The sequence below is a fragment of the Perca flavescens genome, chromosome 20, assembly GCF_004354835.1.
Source record: "Perca flavescens isolate YP-PL-M2 chromosome 20, PFLA_1.0, whole genome shotgun sequence".
Taxonomy (NCBI): Eukaryota; Metazoa; Chordata; class Actinopteri; order Perciformes; family Percidae; genus Perca; species Perca flavescens.
Window position 1 is genome coordinate 9,028,770 of NC_041350.1, and position 23,747 is coordinate 9,052,516.

At 41.6% G+C, this 23,747-nt stretch overlaps 2 protein-coding genes across 2 annotated transcripts; one reads left to right on the plus strand and one right to left on the minus strand.

The window, feature by feature from the left end:
- The first annotated feature begins 143 nt into the window (after nt 1–143).
- On the plus strand, nt 144–4,927 carry gemin2 (gem (nuclear organelle) associated protein 2). Its single transcript, XM_028565205.1, has 10 exons — nt 144–485; nt 863–947; nt 1,239–1,328; nt 1,665–1,724; nt 2,809–2,925; nt 3,229–3,273; nt 3,361–3,429; nt 3,877–3,987; nt 4,178–4,236; nt 4,516–4,927. The coding sequence occupies exons 1-10, from the start codon at nt 364–366 to the stop codon at nt 4,553–4,555; spliced, it is 798 nt and encodes a 265-aa protein (XP_028421006.1). The 5' UTR covers nt 144–363; the 3' UTR covers nt 4,556–4,927.
- Nucleotides 4,928–6,312: 1,385 nt separating this feature from the next.
- pnn (pinin, desmosome associated protein) lies at nt 6,313–13,770 on the minus strand. Its single transcript, XM_028566605.1, has 9 exons — nt 13,558–13,770; nt 12,998–13,075; nt 11,413–11,484; nt 10,905–10,980; nt 10,553–10,647; nt 10,266–10,341; nt 9,102–9,257; nt 8,759–8,897; nt 6,313–8,193 (listed from the first exon to the last, which is right to left on the minus strand). The coding sequence occupies exons 1-9, from the start codon at nt 13,668–13,670 to the stop codon at nt 6,989–6,991; spliced, it is 2,010 nt and encodes a 669-aa protein (XP_028422406.1). The 5' UTR covers nt 13,671–13,770; the 3' UTR covers nt 6,313–6,988.
- Between the last annotated feature and the right edge of the window lie 9,977 nt (nt 13,771–23,747).

The following is a 23,747-nucleotide window of genomic DNA, read 5'->3' on the forward strand; positions in this document are numbered from 1 at the left end:
CTCTCCGTCTCTGTAAGATTGGAAATGATTGAGATTTCTCTTGTCACAGCTACCAGAAGACTTACACCTTTCAGACACGTTGCTCACGTCACATTTACGTTGTCTCTGTCAGTTGGAGGCTGCGCAGTAAAGCAAGAGATCACCGGAAAAGTGCTTCTAATAGCCTTCTCCGCCCAGAGCAACGGGGTCTATTGGTCCATTATATACTGTCTATGGCTATGTCAAGGGTTAGCTACGCCACCTGTGAAAGAAGTTGTTGTTTTGGTCGACAGAGGAATTTGTTGTTGTTGTGAGTCGGTGCTCCATTCGTACCTGGCAACATTAAATCTCATGTTTTAGAAATTAGCTGACAGCCGCTTCACAATGAAGTCTGACGTGGAGGAGTTAATGCCGAGGCTGCTGCCCGTGGAGTTTGGAGCCAGTGCAGAGGTCCTGGACATGAATGGACCGCCGAGAAACCCCCGGGAATACCTCCGACAAGTCCAGTAAGTTCAAGTCAAACAACCGTTTGGACAGTGGAGAATTAGTGTGTTTCTATTGGGTGACTGCCGTCTACTACGCTGATGCTGCCACTTCGGAAATGGTGTAAATATGGTTGATGGGTTTTCTTAATTAATACATCCATAGTTGATGGTAGAGGGCTCTTCAACTAACGTTAGCCAGGTTCATGTATCAAAGTAAGAAAGTAGAATTTTACTGTGACAGCCAGTGTTAAAGTAAATATGGTTTTACGCTGTGCTCAACTTTACTCACAAAAAAAGATACCATTGACAGTCAAATGTTTTTTTTTTATGAAAGTAGGGTGCATCAGTTGCGCGAGTAAGTAGTGTGCTTGAATGATGTATATTATGCTTTTTATCAGGCTGGAGGCGTCACAATGTCCTGAGGTGGTGGTTGCTCAGATTGACCCTAAGAAACTGAAGAAGAAACAAACAATTAATGCCTCTGTGAGTAAATCTACACTATGAGGCATGTCATTTCAAATAAGGATCCCTTTGATGTAATGTTAACTGTTTATTTGGGTACTCTTTATTTGAGTTAAGGTAAGAATGAAATCAACAGTTGAAGTATTTAGTTTTTACAAAATGTTCTTTTAGAACTAGTTTTGTCTCACATAAAGTATCAAATGAGCTACAAGTGACACGTGGATAATGCTGAGAAAGTGATATGAGAACAATGTATTCCGTTCTATTCCTTCCACTGTCTGAGTGTGCTTATTAGTGTCTTCTGTGTTTCAGGTGGCAGGCTGCCGTGCTGCTCCAGTGGGGTTCTCCCCCAGCCTCAGTTGGCAGCAGCACCAAGTCAGTACCTTCTCAGGTGTCCGACAGGTAAGTCCATAACATTTCAAAAATGTTATCACATGCACATTACAAATGACCAATACTGAAATCAATGTTTAAAAATCCCTTGTTGAACTGTCTAAAGAATTAGGAAACAAAGTAAAGCAGTAGTTCTCTGCTGGACTGGTGTAATCCATGTCACAGGATAATAAAAGAAATGTTACTTGCCTGTTTTTAAATGTGTATAAGGTAGGGTTATTGAATACAAATAAATAAAAAAAGGCAGATTTGTATTCTGTAAAGGCATGCAAACTCAGGAGTATGTTTACTACATTATCCATTTTCACAATCAAACTGTTTGTGGGTTCTGTGTTTTGCTTTCAGAGCATCGCAAAGAACAGGAATCACTGGAGCAGCCATGCTCTGGACGACAATGTACTGATGGTGAGGAGATGGTGTTAAAGGTGCACTATGAGTTCCTGCATGGTTTCAGCGCAATTTCATTTTTGACTCAAATCGTAGGCATCACTCCTTGATCCGCTAGCTGCCTGCTCCCTGAATACACTGTGAAAAAGCCCGGTCTCTGGGGACAACACGGGGGTCGTAACCGTCAAACAAACACTAGGATCACAGGCTGTGCACCAAAATACAACAAACCACTCCAGCCAATCACCGACAAGATGGTTGGGGGAGAGGGTGGGGGTTAGTGACAGTTAGTCAGTTAAGGCCGTTGTATAGTCCTGCGGAGGCTCCACGCAGAGCTTTCGCCGTAGCCTACGTAAGTGGCCTGATGTTTATACTTGTGCGCTGGTGTGTGCGTCGAGCCGTGTGTGTGTGTGTGTGTGTGTGTGTGGGCAGTGTGTTAGAGCGAGGGAGAAAGTGAGAGAGTGACGGCAATTAGCTTTGGAGCGTGTACCGACTCTAGAGTCATAGTGAGAGAAACAAAGTGTCTCCCCTGTGCTTTCTGACCACGGAGGGAAATCTGTAGCAGGAAAAGTTAACCCTCTCCTTGATTTCATGTTGTTTATGGAGAAGGAGAACCAGGAAATGAGTCGGGGGGAAATGCAACGCTACCAAGCCACGGCCGAGCGACGTGCGTCACTGCGACTTGTAGTTACATTTTTCGAGAGGTGCACGTCAGGGTCCGGCGTAGACGCAGAGGGGTCTGTGGGGGTACGCTGTCGATTCGACTCACAACTATAAAAAGGCCTTTAATCATGACAGTTACGGAAACATGGGGGGAGGGGCGAGCTTGCTCTGTTTTGTTTGAAATGTACTCGGAACGTCAACAGAAGTGACCGTGCAGGAACTCAGTGCACCGTTCATTCAATAATTAAAAAAGTGTAAATCCAATTGTTTTCCGTCACATTTGAGGTTTCAACTTGAGAGCAGCTGTTTCTGAGTTCAAGAATGCTGATTGCTAGAAAATTCATAAAAAATTCATAAAGATATAAGACAGAGCACAGCATACTGAGCAGGAGATTTATCGTTTGCTCTAAATTCTTGTTTTTATGTGTGTGTCCTACAGCCAAAGCTAACCGACGAGGAGGGTTGGAAGAGATTTTGTTTCGGAGAGACGGTCTATCTGGGTACCTCGTCCGGCCACACAGATGCTGAACCGGAGCCAGCGCTGGATTATAGCAAGGTTTTTGAATGTGCTTGTTGGAAGAAAAATGAGACTCATTTATTGAACTATTGTTATTTAGCCGACAAGGGTTTATAATGGTCAGGTTATCAGCAAAATTCCGGAAATGTTCAAAGATTATTCTTCAAAAAGTCCTTGACATTTTCAACTGTGAAGCACTAAACTGTATTTTACAATTTGTAAAATCTAAACTTGGGAGTATCGCAGCACTTGTTTCTTCTGACACTTGTTGAGAAATGTTATATAAATGATATATATTATATAAGAGCCTGTAATATAATCAAAGCATGTGTCTGTGCTCAGGTGGGCTTCCCTCCTTTCCTCAGCATAGTCAGCAGACTGAACCAGGTAAGGAATGTCCTCACGTACATGTCTAGCTCACACCCTGAACCACTTCAACAGTCTGATTGTTGTTTGTTTTCTCTGTGTCTACAGTCCACAGTGCTGATGCTGTTGGACATTCTAATCAGTTGGTTTGAGGAACACGATTTTGTTCCACAGTTGGTGAGTTTAGTTTATCAAGTCACTCCACGTTGCCAACTCCTCGGAGGCCTGGTGCTACAATCACGTTGCAGCGTTGTAGGGCAAAAACTACGCTCATTGTTAATACGAGAAGGACAAAGCATGACAAAAATGAAATTGTATTTTGCCCTTTACTGTGGAATTGGATACAAACAGGATGTTGGCCTGTCCAGCAAATGGAATACAGCCACACTGTATATGTACTGTATATGTATATGTCTTCCAACCAAGATAACATAGCAAAAAGCATGATTGTCTTCTGACCACCCAATGTGTGGAGAAGAAATCATTCTAAATTGTTTACTTTGCCATTGTACTTTTCTTTTTCTTACTTTCCACGTTTTTGAAATATGAAAGTTTAAGATTTTTACACTTAGAATTGGGAACTTGTTTGATTTCTGGTGTGTCTATATCACCTGTTTGTTAAAGGGCCGCTGGTTGTATTCTTTGTTGGCCTGCCTGGAGAAGCCTCTGATACCTGAAGCCCACGCCTCCATCAGACAGCTGGCCAGGAGATGTGCTCAGCTCCGCAGCACACTGGTAGGTCTAAAATGTCCCTCTGGGTGAAATGTGCTAACTGGAAACGTGTCAAGACCAGAAACAATGAATGACTAACTCAGGGTGTTTTATAGAGTATTGCATTATTTTCTAGGTGGTACTGTACTTTTAAAGGCATACTTCTCACAGCAAGGTCTGTTTGTTAATTGTTTTTGCTTTTATGATTCCTCAGGAGAGTCAGGAGGATGAGAAACTGCCAGCCCTCAATCTGCTCATCTGTCTTGTTGCCAGGTATCACCGAGCAGTTTACATTGATCAGGTCACGTAACATTTTATATATCAGAGCTGTCTGGATGTAGCCTGGTCCTACCAGACTCTCGTACATTCCATTTGTACAGAGAAGGAAAATGAAAATTGAGCAGAAGTACGTAGGAGGGCGGAGCCAGGCTAGCCTGGACGTATTAAATCTATATAAATATATACATTTAAAAAAAGAGTGATTATACAAACATTTAAATTTGTTTTTATAAGTATATATGCATTCAATTGTGCTTATTTCCTTTTCTGCAGATACTTTGAGCAGAATGACCTGGCAGACCAGCCCGAGTGAACGCAAGGTTGAACTGTTGACCAGTATCAAGGCATTAAGGAGGAATATGTTGTAAGCCCTTCTACTGATGCAGCCTTCAGACTGTACAATGAAGCAACAATAAACTTATGAACTCACTTGAAGATGAAGACTTTTAAAATCAGTGGAGAGAACTAAACATATCCAAGGACAACCGTGCTAACCACGTAGAGAGCTGTGGCGATTCTGCACATTGCAATGAGAGTTGACAACCGAACCAAAAGGACGGGATCATCAACTCAACCTGTATTTTTCAACCAAGTCATTTGGACCGTTTTTGATTCTTTATGAATTCTGAGGTTTATGGATGCATCAAATGCAATATTTTTTCTATTAAACTGATTTAAAGGATAACTACTTGTAAGCATTGTTGGTAATAAAATGGTACAACCCTACAAATAAAAGTTGCCAACTGTGGCTTTTTAGCTAGACAAAGGGCAAGGCTACAGGTCCAACACTTACAGTACACAAGTACTGCACAGATCACCAACCATGAGATGTAGTATTCACCCAGATGAGTTTGTTTTAACCAGCTCTTCCCACTTGTTAAAGGGTAATAACCCACTGAAAATGGTGAGACATTAAGATCCTTCAGAATGAGACACCCTCTACCACCAATTTTAATGAATTTGGTCTTGAAATGCAGACTTTTATACGATCTGAAATGAATTGATCGACTGAACATTGCCAACTATCTGGATAATTATTTAACCCTGTGTTGTCTTCCCATCAACCTTGAAAAAAAAAAAAAAAAAAAAACAAACTGTAAAACTAACATTTTTCTTCTACACATTGTCAGCGCTTATTTGTAAGTCCTGTATTTTCTGATATAAAACAAATTGAAAACGAGTCAATTTGACCCAAAGTCAACATAAGGGTTAAGTCCATTTTCAAGCAAAAAATTCCTACGATTCTCTAGTTTAAACTAACGTAATGATTTGCTGCTAATCAATTATCTTCAGATTTTGGGCGGTTGGTCAGACAGAAGGGTCTGAAGAGGTCACCAGGACTCTGGGAAATTGTGATGGGAATTTTTCTGTATTTTGGCATTCAATACACTAAAGAATTATTCGAAAAATAATCATCTATTAGTTGATACTGAAAACAGATGCAGCACTAATACGACTGAAGAAGTTAGCCTCGTGAGACCGTCCTGATCTCGCGAGCTCCAGTTTTCCACTCGCAGATCAGTCTGGCATCTTGAGATAGAGAAAATTTGGAGCAGTTAGCCAAACGACCGGGCCAATCAGCGTTGGTTTTGAGGTGGGTTAGGTGGTGATAGACAGATGGTTTATCCAATCAGCTAACCAGTATTTTCAGCGGTAGCCCTAATTCTGTTAGCCGCTTGCTAATGCTTTTTTTCTCTTAGATCCTTCTTTTGGAATATGGTCCAGGAACCTGAAATGGTGCATTTTATTCCTTAATTCTCGTTACACAAACGGCAAATATCCTTTACCGACATGTTGCTTGCATGCTGAGCTAACGAGCTATGCTTTGCCTGCAGCAGCAGGGGCTGCTTGTGGTTGTATTTTCATACGCTTCGTGGATCCGATTGGTTGATTTGGCCCGTCTATCACCAACATAGGTGATAAACAGATGGTTCATCCAATCAGCTAACCAGTATTTCCGCTCCTTCCCAAAAGTTCTCCAACGGAAAGTTCCCAGATGGATATGCCGAGCAAATGCGAAGCAATCCATCTGGCGGAGTCAGGTTATGAAGAAATACCACACAACACACATTTCCTCTTATACCTCACTTTTAATTTGAAGCAGATAGTTACAAAAAAATCCCAGCATTTCAGCAAATCACACATGTACCCACGTGATGAAGATACAAGGGCAATGAAATTCCTCAAATAGTGAAAATACATGAGGATTAACAGTGTTGTCACATCAACATGAACACACAGCTACTGTACGTTAATGGTTACTGCTACCATAACCACGAATACCCCCAGCCTATGACATTATTAGAATGAAAAATTGAAAACAAACATTCTTTTCATCATAGTGCCACAAAGACCTTTTTTAAAACCCAAATGCCAGACGGAAAATAAAATGACACGACTAAAATGAAGCCTTGAATAGTCTCGCCCGTCTCAAACCTGTCATGCGTCCAATTACAGAGTAGACAGATGCACCCCTAATTTAAAGTCCAGTTTACATTTTCTTTGCCAAGTAAAAGGAAAACGGAGGAAAATCATAACCAGTTATCACTGTTTAAATTATTTTTGACATTGACTTATAAATCCCTTCACTGTGAAATACAATCCTGTTAAAAGCTCCAAAAGCCTTTATGTGGCGTTTTAAGGGAAAATGCTAGTTTAAAAACCGTCATTTCGTGTGTCGTTAAGTAAATGGTTGATTTCCCTGTATTTGCCAGCTTTACCATACAAAGGCTGAATGAGAAGCAGATTAGCGTCTCTTGTCCTTCCTGTCTCTATCTTTATGCTCCCTATCGCTCCGGGATGACCTGCTTCTCCCTTCCTTGCTGTTCCTCTTCTTGGATCCCTTCGAGTCCCTCCCTCCTCCGCTACTCCCTCCTCTCTTGCGGTGGCTTCTATCTTCTCCTTTCTTCATGTCCCTGGCCCTATCTGACGGCCTCCTCTTGCGCTTACTGCTTTCTCGGCTGCGACTTCGGCTGCTGGACGATGAGGACGAGGAGGAGGAGGATGACGAAGAGGAGCGGCTGGATCCGGAGGACGAGGAGGAGCTTCCGCTGGAGGAGGAGCCGGACGAGGAAGAGGAGGAGCTGTTACTATGACTATGCCCCTTCTTTGGCTCCTTTGCCTTCTTTCTCCCTCTCCCGCCATCCTCTTCCTCCTTAGAGGGTGCAGGGGTGATGCTGGGGGCCCCCTCGGAATCAGGCAGATTTTGGGGTGCTTCGTCCCCTGGTTTCCCTTCCACGGCCTGGTTCTCAGCAGCTGAGGTCTGGACCTCGAGGCTGGGGATGACAATGATATCCTGCCCAGGCCCCGTGGGGGCTGTTTGGGGTTCTGGGGTTGGAGAGGATCCCTGGGTCTCAGGGGACTTTACTGCTGGCTCCACTGCAGTGTGGCTGGGCTGGGGCTGGTGACTGGTGTCTGGTGCTTCTTGGCTGGTTATGGTTGGTTCAGAGGACCGAGTGTCCTGGATCTTTTCATTTTGGAGGTCTGTAGGCCCCTGTTTACTGTCTGTCTCTCCCTCCTCTGCCTTACTCCTGTCCACCTGCCCGCTTTCTACCTCCATCCCCTCTGACCCTGGACTTGCCTCCTTCTCCTCTCTGTCTTTAAACCCCTCCTCTCTTCCCTTTTTCTCCTCACTGCACTCTTCACCCAACTCCATCCCCTCCACCTCTTCCTCCACTTCCTTCTCTCCTTTCTCCCCCTTGACCTTCTCTATCACCTTTCGATCTCCCTCCTTTTCCCTCTCCTCTTCCTCATCATCCTCTTCCTCCATCTCTGCATCCCCCCTGTTACCTGTCACCTTGACTACCTGACCTGCTGGCTTACCCTCTGCCGAGTGGTCCATCCCTGTTGCTGCCGTGTTGCCATCCTGGTCGCGGTTTGGCTGCCGCCGGGGGCGGGACTCCATCTTGCTGAGGTGTTCGGCAAAAGCCTCACGCCTCTCGTCAAACACAGCTGTGCAGAAAACAAAACCAAAGATCCACAGAGGTTACAAAAGGATAAAACGCACACAAAGGCTTTCTCTGGATATGGGTACAAGAAACCCTCATCTCTTAAAAGGAACACGCCAACTTATTGGGATTTCAGCTTAGTCACCGTATCCCCCAGAGTTAGATAAGTCCATACATACCCTTCTCATCTCTGTGCGTGTCGTAACTGTCTAACGCACCCTCCGCTAGCCTAGCTTAGCACAGATCCTGGAGGTAACCGGCTCCATCTAGCCTACTGCTCCCAATAAGTGACAAAATAACGCCAACATTTCCCTATTTACATGTTGTGATTTGTATAGTCACAGTGTGTACAAATAAGGTCACATGAGACAGCCATCTTCTAACCGTATACATACTGGGAACTATATTCTCAGAAGGCGAAGCACTGCTACTAGCAGAGTTACGACACGCACGGAGATGAGAAGGGTATGTATGGACTTATCCAACTCGGAATAAGCTAAAGTCCCAATAAGTTGCCGTGTTCCTTTAAAGCCTGGGCAAAATGCTTTCAAAAGAAGAACCCGGCTGACCATTTAGTTTCTTGGTGGAGTCGTCGAGGAGTTTCTGTGTGGCGGAGCACATTTTTCCAGGCACGTAGAAGATATGAGGCTTGGTCTTGGTACGAATGTATTTCACCAGACGATTATTGTGGCTGGTCCACTCCTCTTGCTGGATGGAGGAAAAAGAAGGTTAAATGCAATTACAAACTGTCCAATTTGTTTATAAATCATCACAACAAAACATTACACTATATCTATGCATTCATTTTCTCAACCACCTCCAAATGCAAACATCTTCTTCCCCTCTGCAGTCAGCCTCATCAACAAGGCCCCAGAACCCCCCACTGACATTGACTCCTAAATATTTTCTTACCAGCTGAGCTAATTCCACTTTTTGTTCCAGTAGTCTCAGCTCAGTCTGTTTCGCTCTTCTCTCTTCAAACAGCTCCCTCTTATCACTCTCCGCCTTCTTTTTCTCAGCCTCAGCCTGAACCTCCAGCTTCTGCTCAATCTCTGTACGTCGCTTTTGCTGTGGGGGCAAAAGCAAGAGATGGACAGAGACAGGATTAAGGAGAGGAAAATGAACACAGTTTTAGTGCAAACATACTGTATGTCAGCAGTTGGGTTTTTGTAAATGCCACTGTGAACTGAATGGAAATCAAATGTCCTCAATATACAAATATTAAATTAAAAAGTGCTACCAAAAGAGTTACCAAACAGAAAAAAATACAATAAAACATGATGGCCCTGCTTACATTCATTACTTTTCATTCTAAAGTCAGAGCACACAAATTAACCACACTTTTTTTCTCCGTCTGGTTTCAGTGACAGATTAGCTAAAAACTACCATCTAATTCAGTAAATAAGAGATAAAAAATATGCATTTTGTTGCATTTGCCTTATTGGATGACTAATACGAAGAACAATTCTTAATGTACCTCTTTTTACTTCTCAGGATGACCATTTATTCTCTCTGTCTGACCTGTTCAATGGCAGTCAGCTCACTAATGAAGCGCAATGTAAATTCTTTCAGGAAGACTTCAATGCTTTACATTTTTATCTCCCAACCTAAATCAGCTGCATTATCATCAGCTGAATGTTAACTCCATTCAACCAACCAGATTTACCACAAGCTCCATGAGCTATCGCGTTGTTGCATTCAAACTATAAATCTGTTCTACTCTCTGCTGCTGTCAGTTGTAATTTCAGACAAAATCCATGAAACCCTCCGCCACCCCATTAACCTCCAGTTCTCATCATTCCCAGCACCAAGGGTTCCTCCATCAGAAGCCTGCTTCACAACACATCCATCCACATCTTCGGGCTTCCTTTATCCCTTCATCACCTCTACCACTAATGGGGGGGGGTTCCTATATATATCCACTGCCTCTTTACCCCTTATAAATGAACATTGTGATGAGTCTAATCTCCAAAGAATCTAAATATATCAACCTATTATGCACCATGTTCATTAAACTCATTTCACTCTTAAATTAAGTCTCCTGATTGAAATACAATTGCACAGATTTTTCCTCACCTTCTCTGTGGAGACGTTGGACTCTTGCTTGAATTTTTGCAGGGTCCCCATCAGCAGGCCGAACATACGCCGATTCCTGAAAAAGAACACAAAGCCACCATTATAGACAACTGCAATTTTCAGTTGTACTAGGATTTATATATTGTCCATTAGGTTTTGATTTTTTTTTGGTTGCCATTCCCCATTTTTTGTTCACTGGTGTAATTTCACAAACGTGACCATAAAGACCATGGCAGTCCTCAGCTTTGAATGTCAGGGCAGCGGTCCCGTAGCTCACGTTGGCCTACCTCTGTTTGCCCCTCTCGTCCATCGTTTGATCTTGAATGAGGTCTCTGCGCGTTCTCTCCTTGGAGGTAGCTACTACAGACGACTGCAACACCGGCTGAGGGAAGAAGAAAACATGAAAGGGAGCAAACCAATTTGTTAGGTCCGTTTGTCTTTCAAAACACTGAATGTCTCAGCTTCTCCTAATATTTGACATTTAAATGTGACATTTAATAATGATAATCTGTATCAGAACGCTGTCTGAGCTGCCTGTCAGTCTGCCTGAGGCTTTTAATGTGTTTTGGTTTACCCAAATATATGCTGCACATATGAACGGCACTACCAACGCAGAACAAATAAACTCTATAGTCTTACCTTTTTGACATCGTCATCATCCTCAGCGTCGCTGTCGTGACGCGCGTCTCTCCTGGCCCTCTGGTCCCCCGCAAGCCTGCAGACACACACGAAAAGAGCAGACACCCATGAGAGACAGACACTTAATCAATGCAAATACAGCAACTTCTGTTCTCATAGCTGTCAGCTAAGCTAACTGAAGCCTGACATCTGTCAGATTACAAAGAATCAAAGTAGTTCAACGACTTATGCCCAGGGCGTGATCTGAACACAAGGGTACATCTATTTATTTTACTAATCTACTCGCTCATTCTAAAGCTTAACAATCTTGATTCTACATTTAGGATGACTTAAGCATCATAGCAGAGTGTTTTAACAGTTGTTTAATTACTTAAATTACTTGAGTTTAGAGTAATTGCATCAGCTCTATGTAATAGGCTTGTTTCAGTCTACACAAGATGTTTTACCATCATAAAATTGTGTGCAGTTGCTTTTAGTATGACATATGTGAATGCATATAAAATCTCACCTCAGCAGGGCTCCTTCGATGTCCCTCTGCTTGGCAGGGGGGCCGCCGCTTCCCATGTCTGAGAGACTACGCCTGGGAAAGGACAGACAGCAGTTTGGGGTAAAAAATGTGTACTACAAATAGTTTAAATAACAGCACAGGCAGGGCTTCAGGGCTTTGCAGACTGAATCCAGCACATCTTCACCTGGCTGTTATAAACCGCTTGGCGGCTAACAGTCGAGCTCAGCTGGTGTCTGTATCAGCAGAACTCAGTTCACAAAAACAACTCTGATTACCGAATAAAAATAGATTCACCATGTTTTCTGTATCTGTCCAAGCATCTCTTGTAATTCAGTTAACAGATATATCCAGATAAACCCCCCTCTTCTTACCAGACACAACAGTGTTTCTCATAAAAAAATGAATAAAAAAACAACGCAATCAATTGGGAGACAGTTTGGGACAACATGTTCCATTGTTCCAAGAACCCAAATCACCAGCAGATCCACTTCAACATATGTCATAGGACATATTGGACTCCTCAGAAGAGATATGTCTCCAAAGTCATTCCCACTCCCTATTGCATGTTCTGCCAACCTGAACAAACTGGAACTTTCCTGCACATGGTCTGGGAGTGTGAACAGGTACATGACTTCTGGAATAAAACAACATCAATAATATGTGATGTGATAGGATGTTGACTTCCTACTGACCCAATTGTTCTGTTACTTAATGACAACTCGAAATTATACCTGCTTGGGAGACTAGAGAAAATTTGGCTAGCCGGCTCGACAGCAACCGAGAAAGTAATAGCTCAATGATGGCTCCCCCCTGCATTCAAAATATACTTAAACTACTAAAAGTACTCATTACGCAGAATAACATACATCACTTAATTATGATTAGTGATGCATTCATGTGTTAATCACTTTAATGTTGTAGGTGGTAAAGGTGGGGCTTCATTATTTTATATATTGCTGGGTAGTTTAATCTATAATACATAGTCATTTATTATTGATTATATTTTTGTATTCATAATCTAAATCTGCAACGTAATTAAAGCTGCCAAAGAAAAAAATAGAGTGAAGCAAATATTTGCCTCCTAGATGTGGTGGAGCAGAAGTATAGCAGTGTTTCCTCTGTTGATTTTGTAGTGGCGGCCAGCGATGGCAAAATCAGCCACCACGGTTTCAGAAATTGGGCAGACACACAATGTAGTCATGGCGGTTGCCTTTTAAAATTATCCTGCCAACGTAATGCAAGGAAACACTGTATAGTATAAAAACAGAAATACTCAAGTAAAGTACCTCAAAGTTTTACTGTGCAGCCCTTGAGTAAATGTAATTAGTTACATTCGGGAAAGCTGCAAGCAGCAACACAGAAGGACCGTTCCTCACAGGTATGTTTTCAACAGGCACTGAACTAGTTAGCCAAATTCACAAACGTCGCTTAAAGAGGTGTGCATTTATACTGTTAGGAATGTAGAGCTTTTTTTCTAATTAAAATATGCATGGCTTGCAGGCCATTAGAGAGCACCCCCTGATTCTACAACTACCTTTATGAACATATGTGCCGCTGAATTTAGCCGTCAAGACCACAGGTTTACCTGAGCAGGTTGATTCCTCTGCCTCTACCTCCACCTGGGCCTGCCATGGGGCCGCCGAGCCGACGGATCTGACCCGGTCTGTAAACAGAAAGAAAAAGGTCAACACAAAAACCAATATAATTAGTTCTGAGTCACATTAGCTCTGAAAGAAAAGATTATACTTTTTTTGTTAACGGTATGGTTACTTTGGTAGAAGCAAGAGACATTTTAGCACTAACGTTACTACACAGGAACATCTGTGGTGACACCCGGACGACGCATGCAGGGCATGGCAATAGTTGGCCTACTGGCTTCGATATTCCACTCCTAAGCTAAGAGCAGTTAGGGTATTATTTAGTACTTTTGTGCGGCTAATTAATCAGTTTGGACATAGGTAAGGCGACCTTGAGTAAGTTTGACTAGCACAAAACAATCTAAGGAGGTGGTAATGTTTGCTAACTAACGTTAGCTAACCGACTCATGCTAGCACATATCGGTAGTCATTTGAATGCTAGCAAGATTGCGTAGCACTAGAAATACGCCACAAGCAAAATAACCAGTCGGGCCTTTTTTTCGTTTACCTTGATTCATTAGGATCACGTCCCGTTAATTTACGAATATTATCGTCCACATTTTTCAGGCTTTCCTTTGCTTTTTCAAGCTGGTCTTGCAAGCTACGCACCGCCACCGCCATCTTGCTTCCAGTTAGCGCGAGTCACGTGTTGTTTCTTCTTCTTTTACCTCACCTTGGCTCTTTTTCTTTTTCTGCGGTTTTACCCGGGGCTGACATGCGAGTTTTTTGGTTCATTATCGCCATCTGCTGCTCAGTTTTCATCTTAAAAGCGACAGCTAAAACTTTTTAATGTCACAATGACCAATTTACTCAGTAAAAATAACATGTCCCTTAATATTTACGTCTGTGCACGTTACCGTTGCCTGAAAACGATCACGATTTTTTCTTATAGTGAACAAGACTGTGTGGCTATGCATACTTATAAGTGCATGCCTACTGTACCAGCATGTTGCTAGCCTACTTGCATTTAGAATCTTCACACCCACATACAATCAAAAACCTGTTTGTTTCTGAATGTAACAACTATGTGCAAAATAGTAATATAGGAGACCTTTAATTATGACCCTTTCCAGGAGTTTTTAGGAGTGGTGTGAGTCACAAGATCCCCAGGAATTATAGTACCACAACTTGTACTATAGCAGTCAGTTAACAGTATGACTGTTTACCTGTATATGGTGATATGATACCTATAGTATATACATCCCAACAAATTGCATGCAGGATGAGCAGAATACATAACAAACACCTGACTAATAATTGGTGATTGCAAAATGTGTGGTACGTGCCTATTAGACAAAGTCACATTTATTAAATTTATAGTGTGACACTACATATTGTCACCTACATGGTAACTGTGGGACACACAAAAACGTATTGTTTCATCTTAATTGCATAAGACCAACATGATAATCTCATTACCCAGATGTGAACAAGCTCTTTGTCTGAGCTCTGAACAAAGCAGGTAGCAAACTAAAATGAGCAGTGAGCATTCGCTCTGTTGTGTCTGCGAAACGATATGGGCAAATATTTATATCATCAAGACGACTTAAAAATACGTAAATTAACGTAACGTACGTAAAGATAAATCATTAGAAAGTGAATAGAGTTGCACACTTGTTCCACAGTTTTTAGGGGGTGGCTTTTGGCTGCAGCGTAGTTATTCTTATCTATGGCCTTCAGGTTTCTTTTTCCTGAATAAAACCTGTGATCATTGCTCAAATGTAAATCCTCCACTTGAGCACCGAATGGCGAGATAAGGTAACTCCAAGGGGTGGGTGAGTACTGTAATAGGTTGCAGTTTCTCTCAATATTTCCTATTAAATTTAAATTTTCTAAATCTTAATTATTTGTATCATGTCTTATATTCATGTCTATTAAAAGTGTGGGCAGGGAGAAAATAGTAATTCATCCTGCTTTGTAGCCATCAGTGTGCTTTGCCTCGGTCATTCGCTACCTCTCTCAGCTCATCACTAACCAGCAATTTCCCATGTATTTCCCAATACCGTGTTGTCATGGTGACAGTGGTTAAATCTCATTTGCATGTTTTTTATGTTGCCCTCTCACTTAAAAAGGGGAAAGCCCTGCTGTGCCAGGAATGGGATGTGTTACCACTCCTTTCTGGAGTGTCGAGAATTGTATGAGAAGAGCTCATATTCTGTGTTTTCTCCTCATCAGTCTATTTTCTCTAACTATACATATACTATTTATGTATTGTACATTTTCCATGCTAAATAACCCTCTAAAAAAAAAAAAAAAAAAAAAAAAAAAAAAAAAGATATTTTTTAAACCCCAGGAGGTTAAAGAATCGTATCGGCGTGTACCCAGCATGCTGCTGAAGCTGAAAACAGGAGGTAAACAAGACAATGGAAAGCAAACAACGTTTTAATGTTTTTATTCACTGACTAAAAGAAGAGAAGCATTCATTCAACATTAATTCAAATCGACATTCGGCAGGTTGACCTCTCAAGTGTATGCCAGAGGTTTAACATGGAGGTTTATAACGTGCCCCTCCCTTTTCTCCACAACAGAACCATGGATCAACACTGTTCTCTATGATAAAATCTGTCCTCACAGCTGGGGAGGACTCTTTCCCTGCACACTAAAATGAAAATCAGCTGGACAGGTTTCAAATCAGAGGTTTATATTATTTTAGTCATTAATTTAAAGAGCAGTTTCACAGACATAGATTAAGCCAAGTTCTCAACTGAAAAGGTTCTTATACATGGACAAATACACACATTTATCGAGTGGAACTTTTCTTTGCTGGTTAGAACAGGTCTTAATCCATGCCTTTACTCACACTCCCACATTTGTAAAACGGTGTACAGATCAGATAATAAAGTGTTTAAGAAACAAAATGAAATGCAATTAAAATATTCTACAGGTCATTGGAAATCCAGCTGTCCAGCTGTGTTTTGGGTTACATCTGGTTACAGAAAGAAGGTAAAACCCACTGCTATGTGCTCACTTTAACAAACACAATCACACAGGAACATAACGCTCAGAATATTCAACATTAAGGATGGTAAACCCGTTTTCGCAAAAAAAAACAAACACACAACATAGCTTCTGATTTACAAAGTCTGTGTGATTTTATAATATACTTCATGTTCATAAATTGAACCCGGACATGTGTTGCATAAGATTATACCATGGTAATGCATCGTTGATACCTAATACAAATATGCACTGTGTGAGTTTATATATATATATCTATTTATATAGTTTATATTTCTTCCTCTGATGGTTTTCTTAAGACGTAGCCGGGCGCTGTCAGCACTGCTCGTGCCCCTTTGTGGCCACTAGTAAGACTGCTGTTATTGCAAACTGTCCTGATTTTAAACAAATGCACAACATTCGTACCACGATAAAACTGGGGCCGTCTAGCCAGTCTCACAGAGACCAAGAGTGAGCCCGCCGTCACCGCTGCTGTCGCTGGGCTGGCTGACCAGAATCAAAAGATCTTAAAACTAAATGATAAAGATTTCATAAATCATCATAAGTATTGTCATTGCAAGTTCTTATTAGTTTACGTCTTCAATACTACTGCGTGGCAGTGAGAAAAAGAAAAACTAAATGTAAAAACTGAAGGAAAAAAAATAGAGAAGAGTGTGGATTATATGCATTCCTCTTGCATAGTTGTGCGGCTGGACTGGGCAGCAGGCCTGCCTGCCTGGCTAATTAGGAGGTTTGGCTCTCCAGACTTGACAAGAAAGACTTTGTTTAGCAGCCAGAAACATCAGAGCCACGGTAGCTGAGATCTTAATGAAGATAGTTGGCTGACACTGAGCATGAATATCTATCAGTTCCTTGATATAGCCAGGCGCTACACCAACGTCCAGGGTATGCACCACAGCTACTGACAGAGTTAGGCCAGGTTATGCTTTCAGTGCTATTTTTTTTTGTTTCTTCTCTAGAAATACAATGTGGCGAAAGTGTAAAATAAGTCCCGTTAATATCACCGTTATGCTAAGATCATCATCATTATCACCATCATCATCATAAGCTGGCTGGAAAATTAGTTTTAGTGTCAGCTATGGCTGAAATGGAGAACTGGGGAATTCCAAATTTCTCTAAGGCTCTCAGTGTGGCTAATGGCCTTTCTCTGTGTGAACCTCCCCTTTACTGACAATATACCTAGCCTTATACACATCTAGCTATATCTGTTACACAGGACTGATTTTATATCAGTGCAATGCACATCCAGTGTTTTTTCCTAAGTTACAGAAACAATTGTCAGGGTGTTAATGAGATTCTTCACATTCCTGTAGGAGTCCAGCCCTATGTGAGCTTATTCAATGTCTGGTAGTAGTCCGTGGTCTTAGCATTTTAGGTAAAAACATAAAACAAACAGGAAGCATCTGAAATCTCACATTGTGATGAGGAAACCCTGTCTATTAATGGTAATCCCTTCAAAAACCTGTTTTAGGCATCCCACTACCTCTTTTCTACAGATATTTTAAAGTATAGTTTCACAACATTGCAAACATCCAGAAAGTCAACATTACAAACTCTCAAGTTGGCATAGAGTCTGAGCAACGATCAAAGTGGAAATGAAACCGTAATGTCGGATGTGGCTGTGAGCCTGTTTAGACTGATGCAGCTCTGACACAGTCGGTTGCTTAGGTACTAAAATAGCACACGCTGGTCGCTCACACATCTGTCCATGTCAATGCTCTTACTATTGGCTATTGAGTATTAGCATCCAACTCTTTGTAATGTATATGGGGCCTGGTAGGACAGATCCCTGTATATCTACAGCGCAGTTTTAATAAGCTGTCAAGTCCAACTGTCTCAGATGGGAGTACATTAGAGGGCCGCTATGTGGATTCAATTACCCATCAGGCCACAGAGGTCCTGATTTCTTCCAGGATTTCTCTATGAATGCATATAAAGAGCACAAAAGAAACAAAAACAAAATATAAACTGGTCAAAAGGGCAGATTGAACTGGCTGCGACCATATCAATGTACAGTAACTGCTGGGAATGGTCTCCTGAATAACGGACGCCTCATCTCACCTCTGGAGCCTTTAAACCATTCAGTTTAAATGGTAGAACTCGTTGAAAGTAAGGCTCTGCGAGCACAGATCAGTCTTTCTGTGTGCACACAGTGCAGTATAGTCATACACAAACTTCTCTCTCTCTGCATATGGTGTATAAATAAGTCCAGCCCAGACTCAAGGTGCCCCTGTGTATCCATGGGGATTATGTACTGTCACTTCTGTGTGCATTCATGTGTGTACTAAACACGCAGACACAACCCTCCTCTTACTGTATTGTGATGTTTTTTTTAATCTGGCACATTGATTCAATGGGTGAAACCAACTTTTTTTTGTAAAAAGAGAAGCTATTCCTTATGTTTAGCACACAGTCAGTATAAGTTGCTTTCACACCTGTGACCTTTTGTGTACCGGACACAAAAGGCCACAAAATGCCCTCAGGATGCTGAAGCATCAAGTGAAAGCAGATCTTGGCATTGCAGAAACACATCTTAGAAACACAGTCCTTTGAAAGAGCGACACACTTTAAATAACCACTTCTAAATGGTATCACACCTCCACTCGGCTCAGACCAGCTGGTAATCTGGTGTCCCTTCAAAAAAAAAAAAAAAAAAAAAAAACAGACCAACTTATTCAAAGTAAAAATAAAAAAATTTAAAAAAAAAAAAGTCTATATTTATATAGAGTCTAATTTTCACGTGGACACTTTAGCCTTGTAGTAAACTGCTTGCAAGTCAGATGGCCTGAGCGACCCCCATGTGGAATGTTCTGTCCCTAGCAGATCTCTAGCAGCAAATCACTTTCCAGCTCCAAAAGCCTGGGACTAAACACTTCCCATCAAATTTGACCTTGGCCACGGGCTTGCCGTGCAACATATCAGATCAGGCACGCTGGCATGTGTCCCAGCTGGGAGGCTACAATCTGTCAGAAAGTAGCTTCAGGAAGCATCCGAGGGAATGTTTAGTCCCTGACGTGTTCTGAGATTGAACCAAACTCCTCGCCTTAAGTTTTACATTCACTCACTCCTCACAGTGAAACAGGTGATGGGGAAGGAAAAAAAAGGGGGAGCAATATGGTGGCCAGACCTCTCTCCTTCAGCCTCTGTAACACTTTAGAAGCATACTGCGCTGGACTAGAAAGGCCTTGCTTTGCTCTATGATGCCTCAGCAACATGCAGTGTGTAGACCCTGAGTGCCATTCACAGATAGGAATTTGGCCACATTGTACAAGCTGTGCTACAACGCTGCTTACCTTTAGTAAGTAACATATGTTGGTTATACATGTCCAACTGTGCCTCCCATAACACACATTCTACACAGCTAGTGTAAAATCCTACATTTTCTAAACATAGGGTGCAGCCACTAACACAACATTGGCCAAATGTTCGCGCGCAGGTCTGCTTTGGTCTCTTTTCACGTCAACCACAGGACGAGACTGTTGACATTTGACCTGGTCCAGCACAGTATGGTCCATAGTATATCAACAGCAAACAAATATCAAAGTATTAGAAGGAGGTGTAGAGTAGGAAAGAATACTGGACCAGCCTCCTGCCAGCGTGCGTGTACATGGGCACTTCAGATAGACTTGTGTCTGGGTTAAGTTTGTTCCACTGTGGTCTTTGGCAGCTTAAAAACACACCAAGGGAGGAGAACAGATCCAGTGACTCCTACTATTCATATAAGTGAGCTAGAGGCCTGAGCTTTTGTAACTTTCCCTCCTCCTCCTCTTTTTGAAAACTGATTGTACCCTGAGAACAAAGGATTTTCTGTTGCGGTTTCCTGCTGCAGTAGAAGTGATAAGACTATACTGCTGAACATGAGCAAGTCCCCCCTTCAATACACACACACACACACACTTGCATGCAGAGAACATGACGGCTGTCCTACTGACAACTTGTTCTCACACACACACACACACACACACACACACACACACACACACACACACACACACACACACACACACACACACACACACCCACACACACACACACACACACACACAGTCAAACCCATCTAATTTACACACTACTATTGGGTACACTTTTCAAAGCTTACATGTAAACGTGCTCAGGAAATACAGGCACGCTCCAAGAGAAAATAAAAAGCATGTGAGCTGAAACATGTTTGGAAACCCTAGCTACTATAGCTTCTAATGCGGCTTCCCTAAGGAGTGAACTAACAATCACAGCAACAACTACAAACAACACAAAGCTAATAACTTGGGGAGAGCAGAGGTTTGAAAAGCAGTAAGACTCCAGAAGCTTTCAGGCACAAGATGGCTCAATAGTTAGCGATTAGCGATGATACAAAGAGATCAGGAAGAAGTCATTTTTCCACCAATTGTAGTTTTTAAAATGCTATGCCATACAGTGACCATGTGTGTCGTTCATTTCGCCAAACTCTATGCGAGTGTAAAGCTGTTTGCCTATCAGCATTGGCTTACTGGCAGAACTTTGTCTCACCTCTTCTCTCCTTGCGAGGACAACACAGAGCTCGTTCCACACCGTCTTCACTAACATTTTGGTGTCTATTGGTGAAGAAACAAAACCTAACAGAATCAACAACAAAAAATAAATAAAAAATAAGACATTGTTTTGCAGTGCCTTTCTGCTCTCATGCATATTGTCTTTATAATCTCTCATCTTTCTCTGCACTTTTGGGATTGTGAAATATGTCTATAAATCGCAAATTGTCAAAACATTAACCATTGATAGAGAATTTGTCCCAGTGCCTCCATAAAGGAAGACTTTTTGTCTTGTGTATGGGAGTGAAATGTATGATTAGAACAGCACTTTATATACATTATCCAAATGGGAATATTATAGTTAAATGAAAATGTTATCCTGCTCAAGCGGACCATAGTCCGAGAATAACCACACAGCCAATCCCCTTTTATTCTGGGCAAAAACAATTTGGCCGGCCCAAACAGTGCGATCTGAAATCTAGTGTGGAGCCAATAACGTGTGGGGACTTGAGAAGACCTGTGGTGGGTGAGGGTGGAGTTTGTAAAATCAGCTTTTTAAAATAAGTTGTTAGTAAAAATCTATTCGCTCTAGTTTGAAATTACATTCTACAGTAGATTGCTGTCATTTTCCCCTCATCAGGTGATGCCTATACACAATACAAACAGCTTAAATCTTTCACATAAAAGAGCAAAGTTGAGCTCTTAAAAAAAAAAAAAAAAAAAAAAAAAAAAAATGAGACGCGAGGAACAATTAGGAGGAGGGGAGGAAGAAAATGAGATAAAAACCAACATATTTTGGTCTGAATGTGTTATGTTGGTATGGCTATCCCCTCTGGAGTGTTTGAGTTTGCAGCTCTATATACAGCCTGAGATATGGACCAAGGACTAGAGAGATCATCATGGCTAAACCAGCAAGGTCCATTAACAGACGAGCAAACATTTGGTAACCACTGGGACCAATTCACTCTGAACCAAGCAAAGTGCTGGCACACTGTATAACTCAGGATCCATATAAGTCCACAGGAAAATCGCAGGTCAATCTTGTAAACTACAGACCTTGATACGGACCTTCACAGTCGGCAGTGCCATTGCACCGACCTCTAAAGCGCCATGGTGTGCAAAACAAGTGAGCCATTTGGGAGTGTAACTTTCCTAACAATGGCTAGTTGGCAGCATTTATTTATGCATGTTATAGGTGCTCTAAAGCCCAACCCGACACTCAACTCGGCTCAAGAAATGCCTTAATAAGACACCGGTCTACCACAGCTGTCATTAATAACCGTTCAGTAGTCACAACAACCACTGGAGCGTCAGATGTAGCCATTCTTGGCCCAGTTATCCACTGGTCATACTCACGATTAGGTTTGTGTGGAGCACAGGATATTTGGTCAACAATGCCTGCCAAGGGCCCTGAGCGTTGACATGCTTGTACTTCCACAGAGCCTGAATAACATTTATTTCATTTATAAATTTTGGCCCAGCAGGTCCATCGACAGCATGGATTTCCTTCGCTCCACAGCCGCTCTCTGTCCTCCACAACATCTACTGGAGATATAAAACATGTGCAATGAGCAGACTTGTTTTGCCATTCTTTAGTCTATCAACCTTAATCTTTGAAAACAAATGTATATGATTAAGTTTACTGATCCCCCACCAACCAAGGTGGAGCGAGGGTTTATCAGATGGCAAGATAAACATCATTAATAACAACAACAACAACAACTGTATCCAGAAAACAAGGGGCTGTTTTCAAGGCAACTGTGACTCAAGAGGAAAAACAAAACCAAAAAAAAAATTAAATAAAATAACGACAATATCTCACACTAACTGATTGTTTTACAAACTGTACTCGACATTATCACCACCGTTGTCCTGGTCATAGTGATGTTTAAAAGCCTACCTGAGACTGACAGAGAATATTTTTCGTCACAGTAATACGCCAAAGGTTTTGACCCAAAGCCTTGTTGTGCTGTAGGTGCCACTTGTACCCAGTCTTGGCTGTCAGTGGAACCCATGTCCAAATGCATTTATTCAGTAGCCATGACTGTTCTGAGGCAAATATAGCTATACAGGCCTTCAATATAAAACAATAACCCGACTCGCCAACAGAATGAGAGTGTAGTTACATTCAGTGCATCATTTTCTTTTCCCGGTTCTTTGTCGAGAAAGGTTTTACTCGAAAACACGAAATCCGCCATTGACAGAAAACTACTTCCTGCCTACGATCTGCATTGCTGGCATGGCAGCAAAACCTGGGTTTGTTATTTGCCACCTTTGAAAAGATTTGCCTACAGAATACTGGTTTTGTTTGCATGGCCACACCAAGAATTTGGAAGTAGCCACAAAGATGAATTTTATTTATTTATTTTATATATATATATATATATATATATATATATATATATATATATATATATATATATATATATATATATATATATATATATATATATATATATATATATATATATAATTATGGAAACTATTTGTAGGTTTTTTAAATCTCAGAGCCCTTCATATTATGACGCATACTCCTTTTCTTTGACTCAATGACTTCTTTTCTTTGACTCAAATCAATTTTAATACAAAGAAAGGGCTCTGGAACCAGTGATACCAGTCAGAAAGTCTTGACCTCTAATTAAGAGCAAAAGCAGCTATATCCTATATCCTGAATATAGAAAGAAAAAAATGCAAACATTTACTACCAGCTCATTACAGATCAAAATAGAACAGAGCGGGGGAGGGGGTGTTGTATTGTGACAGGCTGCGTTTTATAGTTTGGCTCTGAATGTCAGTCGGAAGACGAGGCTCCCTAGTTAATCAACTAGCAAGGTTTCCCGAAAAGTCGACAAGTGAGCTGGGTGGGAAATGTGTTGGCTGCAAGCATGTAACAATATTCTCCATTACACCATCAGTAAGGTGCTCAAAATCCTTAATATAACCATTGATCCGAGCCACAGCACTGACATGGTTGTTGCTGAACACAGCATTACAACTGATTAGCACCTGCCACAGTCAGCCACGTTGCAGTGGAGATTCCCACCCTGCTGCCAAGGCTCTCGAACTAGTGGACAATTGCAAAAGGTGCTCTGTCAGAGCAACACAAGAAGCAGCTATGGTTGTGTTACCCAGGAAGCGATTGATAGGTTAGTTTACAAACTCCAACCTTGCTAGAGTTGAGCAGACAGACAGACCGACACAGAGCAGAGGTTTAAAAAAAAAAAAAAAAAAA